This window comes from Theropithecus gelada, chromosome 4 (assembly GCF_003255815.1).
Source record: "Theropithecus gelada isolate Dixy chromosome 4, Tgel_1.0, whole genome shotgun sequence".
Taxonomy (NCBI): domain Eukaryota; kingdom Metazoa; phylum Chordata; class Mammalia; order Primates; family Cercopithecidae; genus Theropithecus; species Theropithecus gelada.
The window spans coordinates 117,491,043-117,503,710 of NC_037671.1; the positions used below are offsets into that span (position 1 = coordinate 117,491,043).

At 38.2% G+C, this 12,668-nt stretch overlaps 1 protein-coding gene across 1 annotated transcript in view; it reads right to left on the reverse strand.

Moving 5' to 3' along the window:
• UST (uronyl 2-sulfotransferase) overlaps window positions 1–12,668 on the reverse strand; it is a 316,689-nt gene that overhangs the window by 132,901 nt on the left and 171,120 nt on the right. Inside the window, exon 3 of the mRNA XM_025384091.1 lies at window positions 1,620–1,775. Within this exon, the coding sequence (XP_025239876.1) occupies window positions 1,620–1,775 (156 nt within the window). The remainder of the gene's footprint in view (window positions 1–1,619; window positions 1,776–12,668) is intronic.

Consider the following 12,668-nt stretch of genomic DNA (forward strand, 5'->3'; position numbering starts at 1 on the left):
TCTTCAATAAAGTAAGGTAATCAAAGAGAATCTGCCTCTACTAAACAATGTTATACATAAAATGCAATATCCTTAAATGCCACCAAAGATCATTCTTTTCTACGGAGACCCTACTGTGGAACCTACAAGGTATAACCTTAAAATATTTTTTGCTGATTGGTAATGACTCTAACTATTGGTGCCGATAATGGCTATTTAAACTTGATACTGAGTGATTCTTTAATGGAAGTTTGCAAAGTAGTGGGCAATTTGATCTCTGTCTTATAAAAGACACAAAACATAGTGGCTTCAGAACAAGTGTGGTTGGCTATGTTACTGTCTTAAAACAGTTCTACTTTTCCCCAAGATAAAATGGAAATACACAATTGGTAAATTAAGAATGAGATTCTCTCCATTTGTGAGGTTCTGAATGTCTCAAAGCTGGAGATTATGTCCAAAGAAAATGGACATGGGTGGAAATTTTTTATTTATTTATTATTTTATTTACTTATTTATTATTTATTTATTGAGACAGAATCTCACTCTGTTGTCAGGCTAGAGTGCAGTGGTGCAATCTTGGCTCACTGCAACCTCTGCCTCCCGGATTCCAGTGATTCTCCTACTTCAGCCTCCCGAGTAACTGGGATTACAGGCAGGTGCCACCATGCCCAGCTAATTTTTTCGTATTTTTAGTAGAGATGCGGTTTCACCATGTTGGCCAGGATGGTCTCGATCCTGGCCTCGATCTCGATCCTTGGCCTCCCACAGTGCTGGGATTACAGGTGTGAGGAAATTTTTATAATGATGATCTCAACTAGATCGTTAGACATGTTCCTTGTTTCTTCCCAACATACAAGTACCACTCATTGGGTGGCCGCTCGTCCTATGTAGGTAAGGAGACAGAAGCCTGTTGCTGAGACCAGGATGACAAACCTAACTCTGTAAAATGACCATGAGAACACTCTATCTGACTTTTCCACATTAGCAGAGCAGCCCCACAGAGACTGTTGCCCCTACCTCTGTACAGGTTTGCAAAGTAAACCTTCACAGCTTCTTGGTAGAGGATAGCACTCCCATCCTACCATTAGCACGTCCACTTGTACAACTCAGCTACATTAGGGCAGAACTGTTCCTGTGATGTGGGGTAATTCTTTTCCTGCCACTGAATATTCCAAGTGCTGCTCTCAAAGCCTAAGATCCTCATAGCAGGAAGCTCATGTCCCCCATCAACTAATTTAACCATAAAGATTCTGGACACTGGTGAGAAAATGCAGAAGGAAGAATATTAAAATAAAACCTTCTCATTTTGACGGTGAAGATGTCAGCATTATTTATAGCTTGGTGGTGTGACTCTTTGAGATGTATATATTGCTAATTTTAGCTAACTAGACAAAGGCAAGTACACACAGTCCTTCATCAGTCCTAATGGAAGTATCCCTTCACGGAAATTCCCTGGTTTATAGAGTTCTTGTGGAAGCCTTAACTTAAATTTCCTTCCACACTCTGGCCAAAATACAGCATGAAATCAAAACTCTGGTATTCATTCATCAGGAGTCTGAAGAATGACCTGCAAGGCACCCATTAGTTACACAAATGAGCTGAAGCAAAATACAGTTCAACAATGGGCAAAGTCAACTTACTTGTTCATTTTTAGTAAGCCTGGTTTTGTTGTGAATGTCTGATGTGACCAAATTAAATCCGTGCTTCTCCGACAGGATTCTCAGAAGCAAGACCACAGTACGGCTCCCACACTTGCCTACTCTGTTGTACACCACCTGGCTTGGGAAAGGCAGTACCTGGAAAAAACAACAAGAGAAGAAACATGAAACGTCTGTATGGAAATACTTATGATTCTTCCCTCAATTTCAGAACAATCACTGTTTGATATAATAAATCTGAGTGAAAAAGGCCTATAATCAGGTTAATAAAAAGGATGTACATCAGTTCACCAGAAGTGATAAACTATATTTATCTTCATGACATAATGAGAGAAATGTTGGTCTTGTTATCTCTCTGCACTGGTGAAATTTCATGCAGTCTCTAAGATTGATTATCAAACTTGTTTTGTTTCTTTTTAAAAACAAAATACATAAATATGCTCCTTAATGACAATATTTTTTGCAAGCTTATGCTTTATGAGAACACCTTAATTTATAGCGTGATCAAGAACAAATAAGGTAATTTTCAAAACTGAGATGTAATTCACTATAAAATTTACTCTTTACAAATGCACACTTCGATAGCATTTAGTATATTCACAAAGTTTGCAATCGTCACAGCTATCTAATTCCAGAACGTGATTTCATCAGCCCCAAAAGAAACCCTGCACCCATTTGCAGTCACTTTCCATTTTCACCATTGCCCCTGGACCCTGGAAACCACTGATATACTTTCTGTCTCTATGGTTTTGCCTATAGGAGTCTGGACATTTCCTATAAATGGAATCACACAGTATGAGCCTTTTGTATCTGGCTTCTTTTACTCAGAATAATGTCTTTCCAGGCTCCTCCATTGTTGTAGTATGAGACAATACTTCATTCCTTTCTATGGATATAATAATATTAATATCACATTGTATCGATATACCATATTTTGTTTATACACTTGTCAGCTGATGGACAAGTGGATTGTTTCCACTTTTTGGCCACTATAAATAATGCTGCTATGCATATTTATGTATGAATTTTTGTGTGGACATGTTTCTGATTCTCTTGGGTATATACCTAGGAGTGGAATTGCTGGATCATATGGTAACCCTATGTTTAATTTTTTTGAAGGACTGCTAAACCATTTTCAATACAGCTGTACTATTTTATATTCCTACCAACAACATATGAGGGTTCTAATTTCTGCACATCCTTGCCAACACTTGTTATTGATATATATATATATATATATTTTTTAAGACAGGCTCTTGCGCTTTTGCCCAGGCTAGAGTGCACTGGCATGATCCTGGGCTCACTGCAACGTCTGTCTCCTGGGCTTATGTGATCCTCCCACCTTAGCTTCCCAAGTAGCTGGGACTAAAGGCACACACCACCATGATTGGCTAATTTTGCAAATTTTTTTTGGTAGAGATAGGGTTTCATCATGTTGCCCAAGCTGGTCTCAAATTCCTGAGCTCAAGCAATCTGCTGGCCTCGGCCTCACAAAGTGCTGGGATTACAGGCATGAGTCACCACACCTGACCTGTTACTGTCTTTTTGGTTGTTTATTATACCCATCCTCCTGACTGTGAAGTGGTATCTCATTGTGATTTTGATTTGCATTTCCCTACGACTAATGATGTTGAGAATTTTTTCATGTGCTTATTGGCCATTTGTATATTTTCTTTGGAGAAATGTCTATTCAAACCCATCATCCATTTACAAATTGTCTTTTTATTATTTCATTTTAAGAGTTCTGTATATACATTCTGGATTCGCAAACACATAATCTGCAAATATTTTCTCCCATCCTGTGAATTGTCTTTTCATTTTCTTTATGGTGTCCTTTGAAGCACAGAAGTTTTTCATTTTGACTGAGTCCAATTTATCTAAATTTTCTTTGGTTGTTGTCATATCTAAGAAACTATTGCCTAATCTAAGATCGTAAAGATATACATTTATATTTCCTCCTGAGGGTTTTATAGTTTTATTTCTAACATTTAGGTCTTTGATCTATTTTAAGTTACTTTTGTGTGTGGTGTGAGTTAGTTGTCTAACTTCATTCTTTTGCATGCAAATATCCAATTGTCACAGCACCATTTGTTGAAAAGACTACTCTTCCTATGCTTTCCCCACTTGGCCGTTTAGTACCCTTGTCAAAAATTCATAAGTGTATTTGAGGTCATTATTATTTCTGGATTCTCAATTCTATCCTCTTACTCTATATGTTTATCCTCAGGTCAGTACCACACAGTGTTATAGCTTTGTTATAAGTTTTGAAACTGGGAAGGGAAGGGTAAGTCCCTCCAGTTTTGTTCTTTTTCAAGATTGTTTTTGGCTACTCTGTGTCCTTTGCATTTCCTTGTTTTTGGCTACTCTGTGTCCTTTGCATTTCCATGTGAACTTTAGGGTCAGCTTGCTAATATCCGCCCAAAAAAGTAGTTGAGATTACGATAAGGACTGCATTGAATCTGTAGATAAATTTGATTACGACAGCCACCTTAACAACATTGGCTTCCCATCCATGAACATGGATGTCTTCCTACTTATTTAGTTCTCCTTTAATTCATTTCTTTGATGTTTTATTTTCATTGTTCATGCCTTATACTGCTTTGCTGAATTTGTTCTTTTTGATATCGTTACAAATAGAATTCTTCTCTTAGTTTCATTTTGGACTGATTATTGACAATTGATTTTTCTACATTGATCTTATATTCCACAATCTTGCTGAACTCATTTATTAATTCCAATAGTTTTTTTGTGTGTGGATTCTTTAGGATTTTCTACAATAAGATCATGCTATGTTCTAATAGAGAAGTTTTACTTCTTCCTTTCCAATATGAATGCCTTTCCTTTATTTTTCCTTTCTAATTGCCTAGTGGATAGTGATTTTTATATACTATTATCTACTTCTTATATCTTGATATACTACTTTTTATCTATTTTGATATACTGTTATCTACTATTTATACTATTATCTACTTTATTATATATTTTCATAGCTATTATGAAAAGCATCTATAATTATTTGTATCTGCAATAAAGATATTTCTCCATTTTGAATGCTCAGCATTGATCAACAATTGATAATAATCAAAGGATTCCTTCATTTAGCACATACTCATAACAGAAGGTTATTTTAAAAAGCTTAAAACTAAATAATGAAGCACAGTATAAAATCACAAATATACTGCAAATGTAAATATACTATGGTAGGCCATTTGAATTTTTGCCTTTGCAATTATAGGTTATTTTAATTTTCCTGAAATATTTTTATGCAGAGTTAGCATTTAATAAATTTGAAGCTTAAAGGCTAGTCGTCGCTGGAATAAAATAATATCTGTATCATTCACTTAACAACCAGTCACATGCCATTTTGGTGCAGTTTTTCCATTATGTATTTTTTTTCTTATGAGTAATACCTTGTTTCTTGAGGGCCAGTCTACTACGTGTCCTCACAGTGCCTAGAACATGCTTTGTACATAAAGAGCCTAAACAGACACTGAATTAGTCCTAACCGCTCTGAGAAATTTAATGTGCTGCTTAACACTAATTAACACAATGATTCCACTAAAACGTGAAACCAAGAGAATCTTCAAATACAGCTGCTTTATCGGACCAAATGCTTTTCAAAGTCATCAGAGAAAATAAAAAGACGGTCATTTTAATAGGTCATTGTTACTTATGGTTTAATCAGTGAGTACTTCAAAAGTCTGTTCATTGGCAACTATTACAGAAGTCCAGATATTCAGAAAAATAAATTACATTCTTGGCTACAAGGTTATGATCAGGAAGGCTGAATTAGGTTTCATGTTTAGTTTAAAGATACAAATAGCATTTATAAGTGGAACTTTCCATTACAACCAGGTGGGGTATGAAATTATGGCTACGACAGAGCTGCCAACATAAACTCAGAGTTTAATTCCTCCATAGAAACAAACTGTACAACAATTGGGTAGGTGCATTTTTTTTCTGCCTCATAGCACATTACTGAACAGCCAGGAAGAATTTGTTACATCTGAATTAATGACCTAGAAGATGTGAGTTACCACATAGGTAAGTACTTTATTACAAGAGTACAGGTGCCTCTTGGACAATTTAAGTGAATAACTGAGGCACTTACCTAGAAAACTTGGGTGAAATCACTTAATCTCTCCTGAATTGTTTGGTAATCAGCACAGTAGCAGGGTTAGTATCTATCTTATTCTTTTTACTAATAACCAAAGATGTTATTTACCTTTAGGCTATTGGGTAATTCATTTTTTAAAAGATGTTAATTCTAATTGTTTTATTAGTTTGTGGCAAGCTTCCAACTAATAGTTTAAAATTTTGTTTTATTTAAAAAGAACACTTACATAAGAACAAAAAATCCTGTATCATCTCTGCAGCTGGGTCTATGATAACAACTTAAGATAAAGGAGGACTTAACATCCTCACTGTGACTGTACTTCTATCATTTCTCTAAATACCAATACACACCTACATGATATGAACATAAAAGCAGGAAATGTGTTTTCACTAAAATTTCTGGAATCAGCCTTGTGAGTTTCATGCACTACCACAAACCTAAGTAAACCTGTCTGAAATTTAGGGGGGTTTTTAATCGTTTTCTAAAAGAACCTATGTAATGCATTGAAACTTGCTGAATTAAGCAGCTAAATCAATGTGTTGATATCGGATATAGTCCCCATAGATCACAGATTCCTAGCATAATGAAGTTTGAGGTCCAGAAGCAATTTAGAGTAATCCATTCATTCAACACCACCACCAACCCCCGCCACAACTATCACCCTCTATCACCACCATCTCCAGCCCAATCTGTGTTTAATTTGGATAAAATTTTCCTTTACACTATGTAGATATTATAATTAGTTTTACATGAGTAAACTGAAGCCCAGAAATATCATTTGGCATCTTCAAGGTCACAAAGCTAGAGTGACACATAACCACGAAAATCCAGCTCTTGGTTCTCCTGACTCCTAAGATGACACTTCTTTAATATACAAATCAAATTGTGAAGAGAATTTTTAGTTTGACTTCTGTGACAGAGATATTCTTTCCTTTTTTATGTCTTGCATATATCTAACCTCATTAAATACACTATTTTTCAACAGTCAACGATCACAACCAGTATTATCAGCCATCACTCAGCTGTGACTCAAGTCCCCAGAAAGCTTAAGTGGAACTGACAGGGACAGACTAGCCTCTCTCTCCTTCCTAAGGACTTTTTCTAGAAAGCTAATGGAAGCCCAGAGTGTCAACGCAGCTAATGGGAGAAGAAAGTGGCAGGATGTATACTTTTCCCTTCCTTCCTTCCCCTGATATATCACAGGCAGTCAAAGTGGACAGCTGCCTCAAATATTGTCAACTGCTTCCACTGGGAAAGGAAAAAACCAGGAAGCAGTAAGTTACAGTAAAATGTATACAAAATCCTAAATATATTTGGAATGGCTATCAGGACAAGCAAATGTCTTCAAACGATAAACTCAATCACTGTGAAAAGACTTTTAAAGACGTCTTAGGATCAATCTCGAAATCTTCGTTATCCTTAAGAGATATTTGCAATTGTCAGGCAGAGAACTCTATCCTCTACTTTAATGTTCCTACCATCATTTGCACACAGAGGTTGAACACTCACTCTTTTTTTAGGTGCCCTATAGAGAAGCATACGTGAAACTCCTCAAGCACCCTCTCCCTCCCCCAAGTGATTCTTCATTCTTGGCAACTGCGGTTATGTGAATGTTATGTCTGTGATTTCTATTTTATGGCCAATTTGTAAAAGTGAAGGGGCCTCCAAAATCTTTCATTCTATGAATTATATATTTTTATGCTGCCTGCCTTGTAAGTTCTGCAAATGCCACAAATCCCCAGAGCCTGACAGGCCTGTGTGGAGCATGCCAAATAAACAGAAGTCTTTCCAAGATCCTGAGCACGACAGTAACCACCACCAGATGACATGCACAAGTTCAATAGCTTAGCCCTGGTTTGAACTGGGGAGAAGAGAAGGAAGGCTTTCTAGGTAAAAAGTAAAGGCGGTCTGGACCAAGACTTTCATAGTCTGAGACCCAGAGTCTATAGGGCCCTTCTGGGGATCGGTAACGTTGGAAGAATTAACATCGGCGCTGCTTTTAAGTCTCTGCAAAATGATACTTAATATAGTACAAGCTGTGGTTCCCAAATAACTGTATATGCAAATTCCTCATAGAACCTTTAAAAATGTAGATTTCTGGGCCCCGCTCTAAGATGAACTGAATCACAAAGGCTAGGATGACAGTCAGGAGTCTCTCTCTAAAAAGCTCACCAGGGCCCTCTGCCACCTCCATCAGCTTTGAGGAAGTGCTGTCATAGAGGACTCCCAGCTTTCTGTATTCAGTGGCTGAGTGGGTCCTTGCAGCCTTCTGAGGGATTAAGGCTGGGGAGAAGGTTGCCTGCGTGATCCTGGAGGGGAGCTGCGGCAAAGGGCACTGTTGTGTCTTCCTGGGGTCTCACTGTATTGATGAGCTCCACTCACATTTACCAGTCATAATTCACCTCATAAGTATGCTCACACTCTCCCAGGCTGGTTAGAGAACAGGTAGGCTGGTTAACTGAATGTGGAGGTTAACTGAAATTTATACTAAATGCTTTCAAAGCATTAGACTCTTAGCACGAATATTACACAGACTGTGAACTGACTTTGCTTGATGAATAAAACTGCACTTCATGATTTTTCAGCAACTTCATTTCATGGTTAATCAAACTAACGCTCAAAAGAGTCACAGCCAGGGCTGTGCGAGGCCTGAATTCAGGCACAGTTCTGTTCCTCCCTGCCCATATGACTGTGAGCAGTTTCAATCCACTCAGGGAATCCTCATGTTACAGAGTTCCTAGGACGCTGTGGTGCTAGGAGCCAGTCACTTCACATCCTTGAGCCCCAGTTTCCTCACCTATAAAAAGGGGAAAGTTAGGTTATAACCTAATTAATGATATTTTCTTCTGAAGCTATTAAATTATTAATTTTCAATCTATATCGCTACCAAGATATAATCTGGAAAATGCCTTAAAGTTAAAACTAGATTTCACTGTGTTTCCTTGTGGAATATATTCATTAAAGAAAGAGAAAAAACAAAGTTCCAGTAATTTGTGCTTATGACATGGGTTCCAGCTCCACGGGCGTTCCCAGTTTTATTTTGGAAACCTTGGCTGTCCTATTCTTGTTTGGGCTTGTCGCATAATAAATCTACCTTTATCTTCCTCTTCCTTTCCACAGTTTTAATCATTTCAAGCTTCCCATTTTGAGATCATCACCGGAGCCTCCCAGAACTCGGCAGTGATTCTCACTGGCCTTTGCCCATCAAACCATCTGAGCTGTTCTGCCACACGCATCTGTTTTCTAATTACTATCATCTCTCCTGCTCCCAGTCTCCTTTCCTCCATTCTAGGGGAGGAAATACACAGAACCCATCTCAGAATTCTATTTCCCCTCATTGTAATCCTCCTGAACAGAAGGCTCTTTCCATCCACAACTCTCAAATGACATCCTGCGTGCTTCTCATTGTACAGGCCCATCTTCTCCAAGAGCCATGCCAAATCTGAACCTTTGGCTTTCTTCTCTTGCCCTGGTCCCACTTGAAACAACTCCATGTGTGATGCTACCTACAGAAAAATAAATATAGCCATACATCATTTACAAGTCCATCTGAGTCTGTTATGTGCATAGTGGATAATTAATAAAAAGAATCTATCTGTTACGTACATAGTGGATAATTAATAAAGAGTACAGACTAGACTACTGGGATGAAAATACTATTACAGTAAGTGTTGTAGAACCAATGCTGTCGTATCTATTATTATAAAGGATGCCCTTTTGGTTATCTCTTAAAACTATAAGAAAATCTACCAATTTTTTCTTAACATTCATAATATTTGGAACTCCTGATTTGCTACGCTACAGAAGAAAATATTTGTTGAAGTCAAAGGTTCCCTGGACTGAAAGTCATGAAACTCTGGCATTCCCCTTGGCTTTATCACTCTAAGCAGTTGAGTGACTTGAGCAAATGATCCTGAACAACTTCTCTAAGTCAAAGTTTCCTCAAGTATAGATTGAGGGTACTGAACCTAATGATTCCCAAGGCTCCTCCCTGGCTGCGTGCCATATGTTAACTGAGGGCTACGCAACGTTTACGGAAGACCACAGGGTTATCTGAGTGGCATCCTGCACTTCTAAATATTCATCCCATTCTGTATACCTAATGTCCTGTTATCTCCATAATGCATATCATCGCTATGCTATTCCCAGAACACAGTACCCTGCATACTGTACCAGAATTTTCATATGAAGAAGCAATTTTCACAAGGAGCTACAAGTCATTTTTTGGATGTGATGATTAAGCTGCCATAGTTGGATCCTTGAAGAGTGCTTCAGGAAAAAAATACAAGACTTCCAGTTTGAGTAGGAACTCTAATTTCAGGTGACACTGGTGAATGCTATCAATGCCATAGACCAAAAGATGAATATTTTCAAATTTCAAATTAACAAATGTGAAGAAAATATACATAGGAGGAAAAAAGAGATTCACTTTTAATGCCGCAGTACCCTTTAAGCTTCTTTGGTCAGTACACAAATAATGGGCAAAAAGAAGTCCATAAACTGGGCATCTCATTACCACAGAACGTTACAGTTTCCTTTTTTTTTTTGAGACAAGGTCTTGCTTTGCTGCCCAGGCTGGAGTGCAGTGGCACAATCTCGGCTCATTGCTACCTCTGTCTCCCGGCCTCCAGTGATTCTCATTCCTCAGCCTCCAGAACAGCTGGGATTACAGGCGCACAGCATCATATCCAGCTAATTTTTATATTTTTATTACAGACAGGATTTCACCCTGTTGGCCAGGCTGGTCTCGAACTCCTGGCCTCAAGTGATTCACCTGCCTCGGCTTCCAAAGTGCTGGGATTATAGGCGTGAGCCACCACGCTCAGCCAAGAATGTTACAGTTTCTAAAATTCAAACTTCAGTTTGTTCCATAGGAATCCACGGAATCCTTGTACGTCTGAGGGAAAGAGAAATGAAATCCACATGCCACACACATGACATGTAAGCACAACGGGAAAGTGCGAGTCTGCAAGGCTAAACTTTCCTGAAGGCATATTTCCAAGTGGGACTTGTCTTGCTTCTGCATACACATGGTAGCCCTACTTCACTAGTGTTTGGCGGCTTCTGTCCACTCTTCTAAGAGCCTTTCAACTTCTCCATGGCTTTTATGATAAAAATTAAATGGAGAAACCCATGTGGATGTGGAAGTTCTATTTAACCTCATCTTCCTGTGAACATCTGTTATGCATGCGGATGTGCCCTGTATGTTTTTGTTGTGATCAAAGACATTATGAGTAATATTGTTGTGGTCACATCAGACTTCCAGCCATTTCTAACACTTTCTTACATGCTATGTATTCAGTCGTCCAAAAGTCCTTATTAGACAAACTCTGAGGATGAAAGTAGCAGGGTCCTCAAATTAGTTCTAGAACTGCAGTTGTTCCATTTTTAGTATTAATCAATTTGACTGGCTTTTTACATTAACTTTTGGACCAGAGTACGGAATTACAAAAATGCATTTGAATAGATAATCTCTCCACCAGACCCACACACTTAGTTTGACTCTCCATTCAGATCTGTAACAGATATTTGTTTAATCACACAAATCTCCAAGTAAAACATGCACAGACACTTTTGTTTATACAGACTTCTAAGGTTTAAGGGTCTGCTCTAAAGTTGTTTCATTTCTCTATGTTTATCCTATTTTGTTTTAGTTAATAATTTATACCCTGAGCCCAATCTCAACTCAAAACTCATTTGTTATTATACAAATAGGGGAGAAGTATTGACTATTGATTGGAGGATTCATAATTTAGAGCAGATATTGTTGGCATGGGCCAACCACTCGATTTAGAATGGTCTTCTCTGGATGTTAGGGGGGAAACAGTCCGTTATTCTCATTACAACCCTCAGAAGAAAAGACTGCCCTCATTGTAAACAGTAAATGCTGGGGAAACAGCCACACGTGGCTGCCAATACTCCTCTCTCATCAAAGCACTGTGCAAAGATTTTAAGACCAAAAGCTTGAATATACTGCTGTGAATCACATCATTACTTTCCATTTGAAATGTCTGAATCAAATGTTAGTTTCTTGAGTGTGAATTGTACTGAGAAACTTATTCTTAGACTCAAATGATCATTGTTTAAATCTCTTAGCTGAGTTTTAGGTTTATATAACATAACCCACAATTTAAAATAGTGTGGCAGATTAGTACAATAATGGCCCCCGACCTGTCACACCTCTTCCTATCCCTGCACCATGTAACTTCCTTCCACATGGCCCTCTAGACTGGCCACATGACTTGTTTTGGCCATTAGACATTAGTAAGTGCAACACAAACAGACGCTTGAAAATAGCCTGCATGTGGGGGCTTCACCTCTCTTTCCCCTAGGAGGCTTTGCACTGTCATATGAACTTAGGCTAGCTTCCAGGAAGATAAAAGGCTGCATGGAATAGTGAAAATTCTGTAACTAAATTCAGCAAGTAATTATTGAGCACTTACTGTGTGCTAGTCACTTGGTTAGGCATAAGAAATTGGTTGACTTATTTGTAATTATTTGATTGTAATTATTTGTAATTATTTGATTGTCTGTCTCACTAGACTTTACACTCCATGACTGCAGAGGCCACATCTGCTTTTCCCGACTATTGTATCTTCAGTGTTCAGCTCAATGCCTGGCACATAGTAGGCACTCAATAAATAATTGTTGAATAAGTGAATACAACAAAGGTTATAACAAGTCTCTTGCCCTGTAAGAACTCACAATCTAACAAGGGAATCGAACACTGACACTGACACTGACACTGCTTGCACCAGTACCATGCGGTATGCGTCCCACTAGAGATATGCACACAGTGTCAAGAGAACAGAAGGGGTGATCAGCTTGGCCTTGAGAACTCAGGGAAAGGGTCACAGAGAACACAGCATTTGAACGGAGTCTTGGTATCTCTAGAAATTGTATGGCTTCAAAGG